Source organism: Neophocaena asiaeorientalis, unplaced genomic scaffold, assembly GCF_003031525.2.
Source record: "Neophocaena asiaeorientalis asiaeorientalis breed wild unplaced genomic scaffold, Neophocaena_asiaeorientalis_V1.1 scaffold426, whole genome shotgun sequence".
Taxonomy (NCBI): Eukaryota; Metazoa; Chordata; class Mammalia; order Artiodactyla; family Phocoenidae; genus Neophocaena; species Neophocaena asiaeorientalis.
The window spans coordinates 392,345-412,314 of record NW_020185323.1 but is presented as its reverse complement, the minus strand read 5'-3'; the positions used below and the strand labels follow the sequence as shown (position 1 = coordinate 412,314).

The 19,970-nt window shown below is 38.3% G+C and overlaps 1 protein-coding gene across 1 annotated transcript in view; it reads right to left on the bottom strand.

The window, feature by feature from the left end:
• The window catches only part of EFHC2 (EF-hand domain containing 2), a 185,144-nt gene extending 165,206 nt beyond the window's left edge, over window positions 1–19,938 (bottom strand). Inside the window, 1 exon segment of the mRNA XM_024734192.1 lies at window positions 19,828–19,938. Coding sequence (XP_024589960.1) covers window positions 19,828–19,869 — 42 coding nt within the window. The 5' untranslated portion in view covers window positions 19,870–19,938.
• Window positions 19,939–19,970: the final 32 nt, after the last annotated feature.

Below are 19,970 nucleotides of genomic sequence, written 5' to 3'. Positions count from 1 at the left end.
AAAAAAAAAAAAAAAAAAAAAATCAGTAGAGTTAAAATTAAATCGATAAGATCTAGAAAGATGTGCAGCCCCTTCCTCAGAAAACACTGTCCTGTTTTTTTCCTCTAAATAATTCAACTCAAAGTACCAATCAAAAGAATTCTAAAGACTTCCCCCAAAGTCAGTTAACATCACTGGCTCATTGTAGCTGATTAGTACATCCATTTCCAAATTCCTTCTCTCTTGCTGGTCTACATTTAGAAGCTAGAAAAGGCTAAATACTCCACTTGTTTCCTCAGCCTCCTTTTCAGAATTCTGTTCTGGGATTCTAGAAAAGGCTTTTGTCCTCCTGAGCCACGGGACAAATGCAGGTGATGCTGCCCCTAGCTCACCTTTTCTTGCCTTGAGATGTATACATAATGCCTGGAGCTGCAGCGGCCACCCTGGGATCATGGCAGGAAGGTGAGGAGGATGGCAGAGATGCTGGCTCAAAGTTGAGCCTTTAAATGTATGCCAGCAGCCACCTACCTCCAGACTTCCTGCTTGGTTAAAAAAAATAAATCCCTGCTTGTTTAAGCCTCTATTGGTCAGGTATTCCATTACTTGCAGTAGAAAGCGTTACAAATTAATGCATTTAGTCTTTAAAAGTGGCAGGCGGACTCTCAACCACTGTGCCACCAGGGAAGCCCTTTAATGCCTTTTTTAAAAAACAGAATAAGATTATTAAGTGACCTATCTAAAGTGTAATTTTCTTTATACATTGAGAAAAATATATATCTTCTCAAACTTTGAGCACAACAAATATTAGTAAAGTTTATTACCTTCACTGACTTAAGGGATATGTTTGAGATTAATTCTAGAATTTATGGAGAGGGACAACTGATTCTACTGATAAGACTAGAAGAATAGAAAAGCTAAGGGCAGCTGTGAGTTGTATATACATGAGCAGTACGAAACCACAAGTTCATGATCTGTCCCAATACCTGCCTTATGAATATTATGGAGGAAAGTCTACGTCAAGGTAAAACCAGAGAGTGGTTCATGGAATGGAGGTTCATGAGTGTGTGTGTGTGTGTGTGTGTGCGTGTGTGCGCACACACGCGCATTGGGAGTATGTAGGCTGAAGTAAGCTCCTTGTAACACCCAAGTTCAGCACTCCTGTAATAACATACTGGCTATACTAGCGTCTGATGCAAGTTGATGGTCAAAGGAAGTGGCACCAAGAAACAAAGCACCTGCAACACAGTACAACAGGCACATCTGACCTCCCTCTCCCCCAGCAAAGAATCTGTGGGCTTTAGGAACCATGGGCCACTCAGGGTAAGACCTATGGATTAAAACATCTTGGGTCAGAGTGGAGGGGTGAGATAGAAGGGCAGCACAGCTTCCAACTATACTTCATGAATTGCTAAAGACTTTCAGGGACAGAGGCAGCCTTTTCCCATAGCTGTGAGGTAAGTGGATGATGGAAGCCCAATGGTAGGAGGGGGTGGTGACTGTGTAATTGTGCTGGGTGTGTTTTAGGACTGGAATCTGAACATCTGCATCAACAGTCCGTGATGCCACAAGATCAAGGATTAAAACAAAAATTATAATATAATCTGATACTCATGACAATGATATTTAAAAGTGGGAAACATTAAAGGTACCTAAATGAAAGTGAGGTTTCCATACTTCATTTGAAGTGGTAAAACACTGATAGCAATAGACCAAAGTCTATAGAAGTTGCACATATATACTGCAATATCCAGAACAACCACTATGAAAATTATACTAAGAGATATACTCAAAAACACTATAAATAAATCAAAATAGAATCCTAAAAAAAGTCCCAGTAACCCACAGGAAGGTAAAAAAAGAGAAACAAAGAAACAGAAAACAGATAAAAATATACCTGACATAAGCATTAACAAATCAATCACCTTAAATGTAAATGATATAAATACATTAATCAAAAGATAGAGATTTGCAGAGTAGATTTTAAAAGCATGACAAACTACATGCTGTACACAGGAAACTCATTTCAAATTCAATATATAGGTCAGTTGGAAGTAAAAGGATGGAAAAAAATACACCAGGGAAACACTAATTTTAAAAAAGCAAGAATGGCTATATCAGTATCTGATAACCTAGACTTCAGAGCAAAGAAAATTACTAGAGAAAAGAGGGACATTACATAATGATAAAAGAATCAATCCACCAGGAAGACACAACAAACTTAAATGTGTATGCACAGGACTTCCCTGGTGGCCCACTGGTTAAGAACCCACCTGCCAATGCAGAAGACACGGGTTCAAGCCCTGGTCCGGGAAGATTCCACATGCTGTGGAGCAACTAAGCCCATGCACCACAACTACTGAGCCCACACGCCACAACTACTGAAGCCCGTGTGCCTAGAGCCCGTGCTCTGCAACAAGAGAAGCCACTGCAATAAGAAGCCTGCGCACCACAACGAAGAGTAGCCCCTGCTCACTGCAACTAGAGAAAGCCCACATGCAGCAATGAAGACCCAATGCAGCCAAAAATAAATAAATAATTAAATTCATTTTAAAAAAATGTGTATGCACAAAACAACAGAACCTCAAAATATATGAAGCAAAACCAAAACAACAGAACCTCAAAATATATGAAGCAAAACCAACAGAGCTAAAAGGAGAAATAGACAAACCCACAATTATAGTTGGGGACTTCTACAATCCTCTCAGCAACCAACAGAACCTAATTAATATATATACAACACTCCACCCAACAACGGCAGAATACAAACTCTTTTCTAGTGTGCATGAAACATTCACCAAGACAGACCATATTCAGGGCCATAAAAGAAATGTCAACAAATTTAAAAGAATGAAAATCATATAGATTATATTCTTTTGATAATGGAATGAAACTAGAAATCAATAACGAAAGATAGCAGGAAAATCTCCAAATGCTTGGAAATTAAACAACACACTTCTAAATAGTCTATGGGTCAAAGAGGAAATTGCAGAAGGAACTTTTAAAAACAGATATAACTGAAAGAATGAAAATACAACATACCAAAATATGTGCAATGCAGCTAAAGCAGTGTTGAGAGGGAAATTTATAACACTAAATAATTATATTAGAAATGAGGAAAGATCTCAACTCAATAGCCTAAGTTCCTACTTCAAGAAATTAGAAAAAGATGAGTAAAATACCCTAAAAGCAAGCATAAATAAGGAAGTAACAAAAATTAGAGCAGAAATCAATGAAATTGATGAAAACAACAGAGAAAATCAATCAAATACAAACCTTGTTCTTCAAAAAATATATCAATAAAATTGACAAATCTCTAGCAAGACTGAAAAAAATTTTTAAAGAGATAAGATACAAATCACCAATACCAGAAATGAAACAGGGGTTATCCTCACAGATCCTAGAGCCATTAAAAAGATAATGAGGGAACATTTTGACCAATGTTACATATGTATATTCAAACACTTAGAAAAAAATTGATAAATTTCTCAAAACCACAAACTAACAAAACTCAATCAAGATGAAATAATCTAAATAGTCCTATAACTTTTAAAGAGCCTGGATTTTTAACTAAAATCCAAAAAGAAACTCCTATGCCCAGCTGGCTTTACTGGAGAATTTCACCAAATATTTAAACAAGAATTAACACCAATTTTATGCAATCTCTTCCAGAAAATAAAACAGGAAAGAACTCTTCCCACTTCATTTCATTAAGTCAGTATTATCTTGGTACCAAAACTAGATAACACAGTTCAATCAAAGAAAACTACAGACCAGTATCTCTCATGAACATAGATGCAAAAATCCTCCACCAAAAAACTAGCAATTTAAGTCCAGCTATGTGTACAAAGAATTATATACTATGACCAAGGGGGATTTATTATGCAAGGCTGGATCAACATTCAAAAAGTAATCAATGTAATCCACCATATCAACAAGTAAAGAAGAAAATTTAAATGACCATATCAATTGATACAGGTAAACACATTTGACAAAATCCAACACCCATTCAAGATTTTTTAAAAAACTCTCAGCAAGTTAGGAACAGAGGGGAATTACTTGATAATAAGCATCTACAAGAAACCTACAGCTCACATCATACTTAATAGAAAAGACTAAATGTACTTCCCCTAAGATCAGGAACAAGGCAAAAATGTCTGCTTTCAATACTCTTATTCAACATATTACGAGAAGTTCTACCCACTGCAATAAGGCAAGAAAAACAAGTAAAAGGGATACAGATTGGAATGGAAGAAATATAACTGTCTCTATTTGTAGGTGACAAGATTGTCTATATTTTAAAAATCCCACAGAATTACCCCCAAAATTCTTAAAACTAATATTGAGTTCATCAGGGCCACAGGATACAAGATCAACATAAAAAATCAATCACACTTCTATATACTAACAATGAACACAGGAAACTGAAATTTAAAACATAATCTCATTTACAATCACTCCAAAGAAAACAAAACACAAAGCATGTACAGGATCTGTGAGCTGAAAATTACAAAATGCTGATGAAAAAAATCAAAGATGACCTAAAGAAATGGAGAGACATATCATGTTCATGAATTGGAAGACTCGACATAGTAAAGATGCCAATGCTCCACTAATGGATCTAAGGTTTAATACAACTCCTATCAAAATTCCAGCGAAGTTATTTGTAGACTTAGATGAACTTATTCTAAAATTCATATGCAAACGTGCAGGCCCTAGACAAAGAAGAATCTTGACAAAGAAAAATAAAGTGGGAAAAATCACTATACCTGATATTAAGGTTTACTTTATTACTACAGTAATAAAAACAGTGTGGCATTGGCAGAGGGATAGACATAGACCAATGGAACAGAATAGAGAACACGGAAAGAAACCCACACAAATATGCTCAAATGATTTTTTCCGAAGGTGTAAAAGCAATCCAGTGGAGGAAAGATACTCTTTTCAACAAATGGTGCTGGAGTAACTGAATATCCATAGGCAAAATCAAATGAACCCTGACCTAAAGCTCATACTTTATACAAAAATTAACTCAAAACAGATCACAGACTTGAACAGAAAGTGTAAAACTACAAAACTTTAGGAAAAAAGACAGGAAAAATTCTTCAGGATCTAGGGCTGAGCAGAGACTTAGTATCAAAGCATGATCCATAAAAGGAAAAAGATTGATAAGTTGGAGCTCATCAAAATTTGAAATTTTTTTGTTCTGCAAAAGACAGTTAACAGGACAAAATGAAAAGCTACAGATTGGAAGAAAATATGTGCAAACAACATCTTAGACAAAGGGCTAGTATCTAGAATGTATAAAGAATTCTCAAAACTCAACAGTTAAAAAAACAACCCAATTAGAAACAGGCAAAAGCCATAAAAAGACATTTCACTAAGGTGGATATACAGATGGCAAATAAGCACATGAAAAGATACTCAACTCTTTGGCCATCACAGAGGTAACAACTAAACCCACAATAAGATATCATTACACACCTATCAGACAGCTAAAAGGAAAAATAGTGACAACACTAAATGTTGACTAGGATGCAGAGAAACTAGATCACTCATACACTGTTGCTGGGGCTGTAAAATGGTACATTTGCTCTCAAAAAGAGTTTGGGAAGTTGAAAATTATTTTCACCCAGAATTTTATGGACATTCTTCTATTATCTTCAAGCTTTCCCTGGTGTTGAAAAGTCTGATGACATTCTAATTCCCATTTCTTTCCCAGGGACTCACGCCGGAGGTCAGAGGATAGCTGTTTCCCCTAAAATCTCTGAAGAGCAACGAGAGTGCAGAGAACCTGCTCATTAGCCTGGGGTAATATCGGACAGCATAAGTGGAGGCTTCCGAGAAGATGGCGGAAGAGTAAGATGCGGAGATCACCCTCCTCCCCACAGATACACCAGAAATACATCTACACGTGGAACAACTACAGAACACCTATTGAACGCCAGCATAAGAACTCAGACCTCCCAAAAGACAAGAAACCTCCCACGTACCTGGAGGGGATTCAGAGCACTGGTTAAAGGAGCTCCAGAGACGGGCGCGAGCCGCGGCTAAAAGCGCGGACCCCAGAGACAGGCATGAGGCGCTAAGGCTGCTGCTGCCGCCACCAAGAAGCCTGTCAGCCAGCACAGGTCACTATCCACACCCCCCTTCCGGGAAGCCTGTGCAGCCCGCCACTGCCAAGGTCCCGGGATCCAGGGACAACTCCCCCGGGAGAGCGCACAGCGCGCCTCACGCTGGTGCAACGTCATGCCGGCCTCTGCCGCCGCAGGCCCGCCCCGCACTCCGTGCCCCTCCCTCCCCCGGCCTGAGTGAGCCAGAGCCCCTGAACCAGCGGCTCCTTTAACCCTGTCCTGTCTGAGCGAAAAACAGACACCCTTCGGCTACCTACACGCAGAGGCGGGGCCAAATCCCAAGCTGAACCCCGGGAGCTGTGAGAACAAAGGACAGAAAGGGAAATCTCTCCCAGCAGCCTCCGAAGCAGTGAATTAAAGCTCCACAATCAACTTGATGTACCCTGCATCTGTGGAATACCTGAATAGACAACCAATCATCCCAAATTAAGGAGGTGGACTTTGAGAGCAAGATTTATGATGTGGATTACATGAATAGACAATGAATCATCCCAAATTGAGGAGGTGGACTTTGAGAGCAAGATTTATGATTTTTTCCCCTTTTCCTCTTTTTGTGAGGGTGTATGTGTATGCTTCTGTGTGAGATTTTGTCTGTATAGCTTTGCTTCAACCATTTGTCCGAGGGTTTTATCCGTCTTTTTTTCTTAAAAATTACTTTTTATTTTAATAACTTTATTTTATTTTACTATATCATCGTTGTTTGAGGATATGGGGAGGGGTAGGGTAAGCAGTGACAAAGTGAGAGAGAGGCATGGACATATATACACTACCAAACGTAAGGTAGATAGCTAGTGGGAAGCAGCCGCATAGCACAGGGAGATCAGCTCGGTGCTTTGTGATCACCTGGAGGGGTGGGATAGGGAGGGTGGGAGGAGGGAGACGCAAGAGGCAAGAGATACGGGAACATATGTATATGTATAACTGATTCATTTTGTTGTAAAGCAGAAACTAACACACCATTGTAAAGCAATTATACTCCAATAAAGATGTTTACAAAAAAACAGTTTGGTAGTTTTTTTTATAAAACTAAACATGCAATTATCTTAAGATCCAGCAATTGCACTCTTGGGCATCTATCCCAGAAAATGAAAACACATGTCCACACCAAAACCTGTACATGAATTTTTGTTAGCAGCTTTATTCTTAACAACCAAACGCTGGAAATATCCCAGATATCCTTCAACAGGTAAATGGTTAAAGAAACTGTGGTACATACACAGAATACTACTCAGTGATAAAATGAACAACTGATAAACACAACTACCTGGATAAATCTCCAGAGAATTACGCCAAGTGAAAAAAAAATCCCAAGAGGTACATACTTTATGATTCCATTTATATAATATTTTCAAAGTAATAAAATTTTAGATATAGAGAACAGGAATTAGGATGTGGTGAGGAACGGCAAGATGGGGTGGGGGGAGGTGCAGAGGTTGATGGGAAGGAGGTAAGTGTGGTTATAAAAGGGCAACAGGAGGGATCCTTGTGATAATGGGACTGTTCCATATCTTTACTGTTATGGTGGTCACAGTAACCTACACATGTAATGAACTGTATAGACGAAATGCACACACGCAAATGAGTACAAGTAAAACTGGGAAAATCTGATCAGTATGTTACATTAATGTTAATATCCTGGTTGCACTATTATACTATAGTTTTGCAATGTTACCAATGGGAAGGTGGGTAAAGGGTACACAGGATCTCTCTCTGTATTATTTCTTATAGCTGCATGTAAATGTACAAGTATCTCCATAAAGATTTCAATTAACAATAAAAGGAAAGAGAGGGTTTACTTTCCTCAGTAACTAGGAGAGGTTCTACTCAGGTGCCTTTTATAAGGTATTAAGTATGAACATGAATACAGATGAGCAATGAATGACTGAAGTCTCACAGAAATGAGATGGAAGATAGTCCTATAAATGACAAAACAAACATCTGTTTCAATTATCAAACACAAGTGAAGAAGAAAAGGTGGTCTAAGTTAACCATTAAGCCATGTGAACTTTCCTGGTCTCCCCCCAAACTCTAGCAGTTTGTTACCATTCTCTTCTTTGGAATGCCAAATACATAGTTAGGAAAGCAAAGAATTTGGCCTTCAACTGGCCAAGCTTGTCACTTTGTCACAGTGGAGTTCCCAGGTCAAATTCCGGCATCCTGGGGCCTGGTTAAGGAGGGAGTGAAAATGCCTACCTCTCCCTTCTTTTTGCTTTGCGGAACCCCCCCCACACACACACACACACAAAGCTGGCTCTACCCTTTCTACAACTGTAGGAACAGGATAAACTCAGGAAATGACCCAAGAAGTCCCTTTACATTTGCACTAGTGCGTATCTGGAATCCTGTTCTTGGGAGACTGGTCTGCTAAAGGGTCCTGCCTGATGAATGCACAGAGAAAAATCTGCTGCCTCCAGAAAAAGCCAAACTGGATGCCAACAAGGAAAAGAGAAGCTTCCCACTGCATGGCACAACAGGCCACAGAGAGGCTTTGAGTCACAACTTGCATGGTGACATCTTCAGGCTGTCCTGGCTGCTTTGTATAAACCACGTATCCTGAGAGGCTTATCGCCGATTTAAGTCACAAAAGCAAATGCCTTTCTTCCTCCTTTATATTCACTCTTGCTAAAATAAATATTTTTTCCCGCAGGGGCAGTGGAAAACACTAGTGGGTAGCATTCCAAAGATGATTCTCCCAAACTGTGTCTATCATCGCTTGTTTCTAGGCATGGCTGCTACAGGTAGACAGGGGCAATCGACAGGCACCTATTCACGGCCTGCCCTGGGTAAGGAAGGGCAACCCAAAGGGCATCAATCCTAGTTTCCCAGTCAGCTGAGGAATGTTACAACCACACATAAAGAATGAAAAACACAACACAGCCAATAAGCCAGTAAATGAGTGGTCTGGACAATATGAGTGTTCAGGGTTATGGAGCCAGAGAGATGGCTCCTGCTGAGATGATCAGGGAAGGCTTTAATGAGGAGGGGGAATTAGAGCCAGGTTTCAAGGGAAGACTAGGATCTGGATGGGAAGAGAAAGAGGTATGAGAATGCTGTTGGGGAAGGGGGCAAGTAAACAAATAGTTGAGTGGAAAAGTCCAAAATATATTCAAAGGACAGACAGTGAGCTTGTGGTTTAACTGGAGTGTTAGGTTTACTTTCCATTATGAAAAAGAAGATTGTTAAGAAAGAATGGTACTGTTTGAATTTTTACAATGATAATATACTCGTTTTACTTGTATAATTAAAATACACAGGAGAATTTCCAAGATGGTGGAAGAGTAAGACGCGGAGATCACCTTCCTCCCCACAGATACACCAGAAATACATCTACACGTGCAACAGCTCCTACAGAACACCTACTGAACGCCGGTAGAAAACCTCAGACCTCCCAAACGGCAAGACTCTCCCCACATACCTGGGTAGGGCAAAAGAAAAAAGAGTAAACAGAGACAAAAGAATAGGGACGGGACCTGTACCAGTGGGAGGGAGTCTCCATTGTAAAGCAATTATACTCCAATAAAGATGTAAAAAATAAATAAATAAAGTAAATTTTTAAAAAAATCTCCACCTTCTGGCAAATGTGGGACAAAAAAAAAAAACACTAAAAAGTTTTAAAGAAAGGGATGCTAAGGCTGAGGAAAGCATCTAGACTCACAGGTTTGAGTCTGTGGCTGGTGTGGCAAATAAAGTTTCCTGGCTCCCAGCAGCCATTAATTGCTCCCTTTTCTCTTCCCCAGCTCCAAAAATAGATGGTGAAAAATCAAGCTCCCAATGTCCCTTGTAGCAAAGGATAGCCATGTGACTCAAGTTTAGCCAATAAGATGTAGGGTAGAAACCTAATGGGGGACTGAGAAACATTTTGTTTTCTGATATAAGAGCCTTCCCCCACCCCTCCTTCCTGCTTGTCTTGAACACTGTTGTAGGAAGTTGTGATGTCCGGAACTGAGGCAACCATCTTGCAACCATGAGGTCACAAGCCTAAGAAAGTAAAGCCAACATTCTGAAGATGGCAAAATGGAGAGAGAAAAAGAATCTGAGTGTCCTATGTGACACAGCTATAAAGTTCAGGACAGAATACAAAAATGACCAAAGTTAGGTGTTTGATCCCTGAATAGGCAAAGTGACTCTAATTTCTGAAATGCAAATTAACATTTAGGAACAGCAAAGGAGTTTTATGTCATTTCCAAAGTTATGAATAGCAGCTTCAAGAAGTGGCCCAGGGCTTCTCTAGTGGCACAGTGGTTCAGAGTCCACCTGCCGATGCAGGGGACACGGGTTCGTGCCCTGGTCCGGGAAGATCCCACATGCCGCAGAGCGGCTGGGACCGTGAGCCATGGCCGATGAGCCTGCGCGTCCGGAGCCTGTGCTCCTCAACGGGAGAGGCCACAACAGTGAGAGGCCCGCGTACTGCCAAAAAAAAGAAGTGGCCCAGTCTTAAATCATGTGATTTCAAGGACATTTCAATAGTTACCAGGAGCAAGTAACAGAAAACTAAATCAAAACCATCCTGTGATCTGGCACAGTAAACACCTATTGTTTGTCCAGCAATTCCCCACCACCAACTCCTTTCTTTGGCTATTTATTTTTTTAACAGTTTCACTGAGGTATAATTTGTATATCATACGGTAGTTCTAATTTTAGTTTTTTTGAGGAACCTCTGTACTGTTTTCCATAGTGGCTTACATTCCCACCAAGGGTGTACAAAGGGTTCCCTTTTCTCCATATCCTTGCCAACATTTGTTACTTGTGTTCTATTTGATGATAGCATTCTAAGAGGTGTGAGGTGATATTTCATTGTAGTTTTGACTTGCATTTCTCTGATGATCAGCAATGTTTAGCATATTTTTCATGTGCCTGTTGGCCATCTGTATGTCCTCTTTGGAAAAATGTCTATTCTGCCCATTTTTAAATTGGGTTATTTGTTTTTTTGATATTGAGTTACACGAGCTGTTTATATATTTTGGATATTAGTCCCTTAACTGAGTATAGAGCCAAAGAAAATGAAAACACTAATTCAAAAAGATACATGCACCCTAATGTTCATAGCAGCATTATTTACAATAGTCAAGATGTAGAAGCAAACTGTGTCTATCATAAATTTCAATCATTTAAAATATACAATACAAAGGAGTTTACTATGATTACAAAGTTGCACAATCTTCACCATAATCTAATTTCAGAACACTTTCATCATCCCCAAAAGAAACCCCATACCCATTAGCAGTCGCTCCCCACTTCCTCCCTTCCCCCACACAGGTCTAGGCAACGATTAATCTTTCTGTCACTATAGATTTGCCTATTCTGTACATTTCACATAAATGGGATCATACAATATATAGTCTTCTGCATATCACTTGTGGTATAATGTTTTTGAGGTTCATCTATGTTGTGGTATGTATCAATATTTCATTCCTTGTTCTGGCTAAATAATATTCCATTGTATTGATATACCACATTTTGTTTGTCCGTTCACCAGCTGATGGACATTTGGGTTGTTTCTACTTTTTGGCTATTATGAATAATGCTGTAATGAACATTCATGTACACATTTTTTGTGGACATATGTTTTCTTTTCTCTTGGGTCTATACCTAGGAGTGCTGTATCATATAGTAACTCTATGTTTAAACTTTTGTGGAACTGCAGACTTTTCCATAGCAGCAGCACTATTATACATTCCTACCAGCAACATAAGAGGGTTTCAATTACTACACATCCTTGGCAACACTTGGTATTGTCTGTTTTGTTATAGCCATTCTAGTGAGTGTGAAGTAATATCTCATTGTGGTTTTAATTTCCATCTCTCTAATGACTAATGGTATTGAGCATCCTTTCATGTGTTTATTGGATATTTGAGCGTCTTTGGAGTAATGTCTACTCAGATCTTTTGCCCATTTTTAACTGGATTATTTATCTCTTTATTGTTGAGTTTTTAGAGTTCTTTATATATACTGGATATAAATCTGTCATCATATATATGCTTTGCAACTATTTTCGCCCTGTAAAATAACTGTAGTTGCCTTTTCAGTTTTTTGATGGTTTCTTCTGAAGCACAACTTTGGCTATTTATTTCAGCATTATTTATAATAGCAAAAGCCTGGAAATAATACAACTATACATCAAGAGGGGATGAGTTAAACAAACTATGGTATGTCCACACAATGGAGTACTATGTAGCTACAAACGGAATACACATTCCAATGGAATGAGTATAGCTCTGCATACGACTATTAAGAAATCTCCAAGATATACCTGTTAAAACGAAAAATGGAAGGTGCAAGAGAATACGTAGAGTATGCTATCATTTATTTAATAAGAGGCCATGTAAATATAGTTAAGAATTTGCTATTTTAAAAAACAAAAACAAAAAAGGAAGGGTAACCCAAGCTAAATAGTTTTTTTTTTTTAATGTTACTTCTAGAGTGAGTGAGGGAGGGAACAAGACTGAAGGGACAGGGAGAAAAGCTAGGACTTGTCTGAATGCACCTCACTTTGTAAATTTGACTTTGAAACCACAGAAATGTTTTACTTTTACATTATAATAAAACAAAAAATTTTAAGTTAAAAAAAAAGCAAAATGCAACAATCAACCTAACTGGGTATTGAGTTGGTGACTTAACCATACTTAAATGAAATTAAAACCCAATAATTTGACCATACATTCCTAGGGGGATAAATCCTAAAAACAATAAGAAATACAAAGAAATCTTAACCTATTTTCAAAACTCAAATTGTTAACAATAACGTTATTATTACTCAAAAACTATTATATGGATATATATTTTTATTTATGGTAGGATAAAGCAAGTAATTATGTTAATGTCCTTATGAATCAAGATTTTCAATGTAAGTAAAAGATAAGTAAAGAATCAAAGAAGTTAAATAAAATTCCTATAATCCTTACTTAGCATTTCAAATATCAGTGTGGATTCATGTGGTATTTTATCTTTAAAAATGTATACACATTTTCTAGCCTTGTTTTAAGAGAATGAAAATTCAAGCCACAGACTGGGAGAAAATATTTGTAAACCACATATCCAACAACGGACTTGTATCCGGAATATATAAAGAACTCTCAAAACTCAACAGTAAGGAAACAACTCAATTAAAGATGGGCAAAAGACACAAACAGACATTTCACCAAAGAGGATATACGGATGGCAAATAAGCACATGAAAAGATGTTCAACATCATTCCTAAGCCATTAGGGAAACAAAAGTTTAAATCAGGATGAGTTACCACTATACACCTATGAGATTGGCTAGAATCCAAAACACTGCCCATGCCAAATGCTCTCAAGAATCCGGAAGTACAGGAACTCTCATTTGTTGCTGGTGAGAATGCAAAATGGTACAGCCACTTTGGAAGACTGTTCAGCAATTTCTTATAAAATTAAACATACACCTATGGCCAGTTCCAAATTTACATGAAAATCAAGGATCCTGCCATTCATAGGAAAGCAGTGAGCATTTTGCTGCAGTTTTCAACTTCTCACATATATAAGCAAAGCTTTCCTTGTTTAACAAGTATCAAGAGAAAGGTGAGAAATCTTCTCATTTCAGTTGAAAATGAAATCTGTGAGTGCTTATCTCAAATTTGACTCAGAATTACGTGTCTATGTGGCAAAATACAAGCATCGGTTTCACACTGAAGAGCTAATTTTTATTCTTTATTTTTAGTTTAAAAAATCATATTCTTGTGTATATAGGTCTACAAGGAGATTAAGATTATAATGATTGTATAACTGCCTATATTTCAGCCTGATCATGCCAGTCAGTAAAAAAACCTTAATTTTTAGGTCTCACATAAAATTGTGTCTTAGGCTCTATTTTTATTCATATTGCTTTGTCAATATGATTTTAGTAGCTTTGCTTATTTAACACTGTCTATATTTTCATGTTGTAAACAGCATTAATTAAAATGAATTTATAACCTTAATTTAAATTAAATCAACTGAACCTACTTTTTGAAAAAGTAAATCCCACCTTGGATTAAAACAGTTATTTAACAGAAATGTATGATGCTGCCTTATGAATTTTTTTAATGTATGAAAAGGAAACAAAGGAAAGCTAAGCTTAACTACCTGTTTGTTTCTCAAGAAAACCTGGCTAAAAGTCATTTTTTGTTTTAAATAAGGGAGAAAACTACTCTTGCTCATACCATTATACCACATTTCATACCTTACGGCACCCTCTACAGTAGAAACTCTGAGAGGATTTTTAGGCCTACTTGAATAAGGAGAAAAGAGGAGAAATCAAGTAGGAAATTTTACAATACAACAAGAAAGAAACCCTTGACGTTTCCCCTAGTACACTCCCACTGGTGTTAGAGTTAAGATCCCTTGTGAGAAAAGGAAACCACACAGACTAGGTTAATTAATTTGCTGAAATCAACAAATCCACAGAAAACGATTACTCTTTACTCAAAAAGACAATTATTATTGGATCACTACATCTACAACTCATGGATCATGCTAAGGTACCATGGGCTATAGAAATCATCTTTATGCAGGAGTTCCCCAAGACTTGAAAACCATTTCAAAGTTTCCTCTGGGGTAAAAAGATTGTGGGATGATGAAAATATGTTGGAACTAGTTAGATAGAGGTGACAGCTGCAAAACACTGTGAATGTACTAAATGCCACTGAATTGTACACTTTGAAATGGTTAATGGTTGACTTTATGTTATGTGAATTGTACCTTAATAAAAAACAAAAACAAAAAAACACTGAGAAAGGCTGACTAGGATCAGTTGAGACTTCCTGAAGGGTAAGAGACTAGATTTGGCCTTGAAGGATGTTGAAGATCAGAATTTAAATCAGAGGCAAGAATTGGTGGAGATGGCTCTAACGAGAGTGTTTTTCAAACTCTGACTGCCACAATAACAAACAGATTTTAGCGCAACCCAGTTCACGTACACACGTGACAGAAACAAAAGTTCATGAAACAATACTTACTCTTCCCAAGCATAATACACTGATTCTTTTATTCTATTCTACCGTATTCTGTTTATTTTTTTCTTTTCCCTTTTCTTTTTCCTAAATCCTGGTCATGATTCATTAAATTGATCTCACAAAATGAGTGACAAACTCTAATAGCCTGGGGTCTCAGGTTAAGGGCTTTGGACCTGATGCAGGTTATTTTAAGGCCATGGAATTGACCACTAAGAACATAGTCAGGAATCTGCCGGCAGAATTTTAGGCTGGAAAACCCTCTACCTTGTGAATAAAGTGATTGTTTTACGATTATATTTGTCACTGAGCTAAACTTAAATTGGCTTAGCTAACACCACACAATGAAATCAATATGTGTACTATGTATTACTCATAGTTTTTCTCTCTCAGTTGTTTATCATTTAAATTGCTGGTAAATTCCCCAAAGAGTGATTTTTTTCCTACATTAATATATAGGCTTATATTAATCTAGATAAAAATAAATTTCAAGGTATTTCTGTAAGAGAGACAGTTTCTAAATATGTTTTATTTTACTGTTGTGAATTCAAAAAATTTCTTTTTCTTCTTAAGGAAACAGTTGCTTCACTATAAATTAGAGGATGGACTACTTACGACAAACCCTCCTAAGATGGTGGCGAGGTAGCTTCATAAAAAACAGAAAGTGTGCTCCTCATTATTCATTAGAGACATTCAGGATCAGCTACACAACCATCTGTCTAAAATGCTGTAGAAAGGATTTTCAGCTTTGGCTGGAAGTGTCCCTTTTAACTTTAATATCCTATCATTCTTGACAATATGCCTGAGATTCTCTTAGCTCAATACAAATCCAGCATGTAAATTCTTGGAAAAAAGATACTTCGGGTCTGGAATTGTGATCTTTCCCTAAGGTTTGCAATTAATTCACATCAGAATAATTTTAACGTCATCAGTGATACAAATGCTTATATTTTAGAAAGCACAATACTTCTTGTATTTCAGATATAGAAGGAGAGGTTGCACATCACCTAGCTGTGGACAGAAACCAATCTATCGCTCCTGACTACCAGCAGCTAATTAAGGGGGGGAGCAAGTTCTTTTTTTAATTTCTAAGAAAAAGCGTAAAAGTTAGTTAGCTTGTGTTATAATTTTAAACCCAAACAGCCAGTAATTATGCTATCTCCAGGAGGCCAAGGTTTTTCTCTCAATAATTTAATTAAGCAGACAAAGCTCTGTAATAGGCAGGAGGGAGGCGGGGATAGAAAGGCCAGATTTGGCTTTACTGACTCTGACCATTCTGTGCCAGAGAACATCCAATCTTTTAACTAAGTGCAAGGTTTTAAAAATATCAATTTTTTGTCAACACATAGCACCTTTAGCCCCAAGGCTAGTGTAACAATTTTTTTTAATGCAGCCACCTGCTTTGGGCACATACTAGGATACTCAGTATATAAATACTGATTTGTTGAATGACAGCCCAAGGTATCTAATAAGTATACTGTCATTCTCTAGTTCTCACACACACACACCCTCCTATTGGTCTGAGGCATGAAGTAAATAAATATTTTTTTAAATACACTCACAAGTCTAGAAGCAGACCCACACATATTTTGGATACTTGACTTATGACAAAAGTAGCTCTGCAGAGAAGTGGAGAAAAGGTGGCCATTTCTAAAAAATGTATTAAGGACAACAGAACCCAAATGGAGTAGCTTATGCTAAGCCCCATGTTACCAAACTGAAATTCAACTTAGTTACAGTTTCAGCTCTCCCAGAAATAGAATCTTAAACCAATCAACCATGAATCTCCTAATCAGCATTAGTTAGGTAATCTGCCTGAGAAACCCCTGCCATTCCCTATAAGGAAAGTAACCTTACAATAACCAATCCGATTTTTTGCCTAGTACAACTTCCCTACAAAATCTCTTGCCTTGTATAGCTCTTAAGAGCTCCTTTCCATCTGCCTGATTCATTAATCACTGAATAAAGCCAGTAAAGCTCTTCAAAATTTACTCAGAATTGCGTTCTTTAACAAATGGTTCTGGGTTAACTGAATATCCACATGGGGAAAAATACAACCTGACCCCTCTACCTCTTTTCATACACACACACGAAAATGTATTCTAGTTAGATTATAGATCTAAACATGAAAGGTAAAAACAACGAAATTTCCAGATGACACAGGAAAATATCATCATGAACTTGGTGTAAGGAACTATTTCTTAAATAGGAAACCAAAAGCACTAATTTAAAAGAAAAAGTCTTCATCAAAAACATCATTAAGAGAGTAAAAAGGCCAACCACAGACTAAAAGATACTTACAACACAAATATCTGACAAAGGAGTCATGTCCAAAATCTATGTAGAACTCCTACAAATCACTAAGAAAAGGGCAGGCAACCCACCAGAGATTAGACAAACGACAAATAGACACCACACAAAAGAGAATATCCAAATGACCAATAAATGTGTGAAGTGTGCTCAATTTCATTAGGAATCAGAGAATCGTGGATTAAAACGAGAGTCACACTACGCCCACTGACCAAAACAACTAAAATTTAAGAGACTAACAATATCAAGTGTTAGAAAGGCTATGGAGCAACAGGAACATAAAATGCTGGTGGGAATTTAAATTGGTATAAGCGCTGTGACAGCATCCACCAAAGCTGAACATAAGAATGCCATTTGAAAAATTAAAAATTAAAAAAAATATTAAAAAAAGAACTTTACTAAAAAAAAAAAAAGAATACCATTTGATCTGGCAATTGTACTGAGAGACATGAACAGGAATAGTCACAGCAAAGTATTCTTAATAACCCCAAACAAACCAAATCTCTATCAAGAGTAAAATGTGTATATAAATGATGTCATACTCATACAGTGGAATACTCTAGAGCAATGAAAACATACAAACTATCTCTAAAGACAGCCACATGAACAAATCCCACAAACAATGTAGAGCTTAAAAAAAAAAAAAAGCCAGTCACAAAAGAATAAAAACCGGACATTTGCATTGATAGAAATTTCAAAAGCAAGCCAAACCGAACTATAGTGGTAGCAGCCAGGAGAGGAGTTGCCTTTGGAGAATAGAGAAGGGGTAAAGACCAGAAAGGGTCATAGGTAGGGTTGCCATGTAAAATACAAGCTGCTCAGTTAAATTTGAATTTCAGATAAACAACAAAGAATCTTTTAATATATGTAGGTCCCATGCAATATTTGGGACATGTATTTTTACTTGGTAAATCCGGCAACCCTAGTCAACGTTGATGCTTTGGGAGTCCTGGTAATATTTTCTATTTTGATGTTCATTCTGTGATCATCCATTGTGCACTTTTCTGTATATGTGTTATACTTCACAATTTTTTAAAAAAAAAGCAAAAGTACACTCAGTGCAGCCTTGCAGATTTTAAAATATCTCATTCAACCACTGTTCTTCCTTCCCACCCTTAATCACTGCATGTGAGAGCTGTGGATCTGAAGTGTTGCTAGGCCCAAAGCTGTGGGCTCTACGTTCAATTTTGATTACTTTTACACAGCATGCTTCTTTACTTCTGGAATCTTTTTTCATGCCCTGCCTTTCAAGGGTCTTACTTAATTTGTGTGAGCTTAATCTTACCAAAGGGCAACATTAGGTTGGAAGGCCAGCCTCTACACATCAGCCAAGAAATGCACAAACCAGTGTTCAAGAAACAAGTTGAACTGGCCAGCTAACCTGTGGGGGTCAGAATGCAGTGGCCTGAAGCTATAAAGATAAGTGGTACTTTAGGGCCAACAACTTGGATGCAGACACTGTTCAGGATCCATAAAGTCAAATGCTTCAATCTGCTGCCTGCTTTCTAAACTTAACAGAGGTTTACACAAATACCTTGAGTGGCTCCAGCAAGTTCCCTCCCATCAGTGTATTACTTACCTACTTCCTACAGACACAAATGGAAAACCCAAGTAAAGAGTAGTGACCAGTGCAAACAAAAACCTGAATCATTTTTCTGCTGTGGTTTAAATAAGATGCTATTTACTGGCAAAAGTTCTTGCACGCTCAGGGTTTTTAATGTTGTTGTGTTGTGTCGTTTGGTACTTTCATCTTGTTTTGAAATGAACCATTCCCAATTCTAAATGAAGAAAGAACTCCTCCAACTTTGGATCGTTCACTATAAAGTTTAGGATCAAACTTTATAGGCAGGTGGAACCCTTATCTGCCCCCTACCAGCCTTGAGAGTGCCAGGTTTCTTCACTCTAATAGCAAACTCTTTCACAAAGGGTATTAAGGATTGCGATTAGGCTCCTGGGCTGTGGAGACTGGTTGCCTGGAGGGAACCCAGCTTCACCACTGAGACTGAGTAGCTCTGGCCAGTGAGTGACTGACTCATCACTCTGTGCCTCAGTTTCCTCCACTGCAAAATGGGAATTAAAAATAGTAGCTAATTCAAAGGGCTGTTGGGAACATCTAATGCTGTGTAAGGTGATTAAAGCACAGCTCCTGGCACACCTTCAACGCTCAACGATGATTATCATCATCAACCTACCATCGGCTACCTTCGAGGGTCCTAACACCTATAAGGACTCTACTTCTGTATCTAACGTAGGAAAAGTATCCAGATGCAGTTGGGGAGAGGGGGAAGGGGAGGTAGAGAGTAAGGGTTCCACCAGCCTACAAATTTTGGTCCAAGCTGCGCCCAGTCCACAGAAGGCGAAGCAGCGTCACGAGGCCTCCAGTAGGGGCCGGGGGAGTGTCCACACCTGGACCCCAGACTCCTGCCGGGACCTCTGACCTCGGGCGCCCTCACTACTCACGTTGCGGTTGAAGCTGTGGCCCGGCAGCAGCGGCAGCGCCATGGCTCTGAGCGTCCGAGGGTGAAGGGGCCGAGAAGAGGGGCCGGCAAGCAGCTGCCACCCTGCAGCCGCGCTGTTTGACCCCCGACCCCACGTTACCTCGA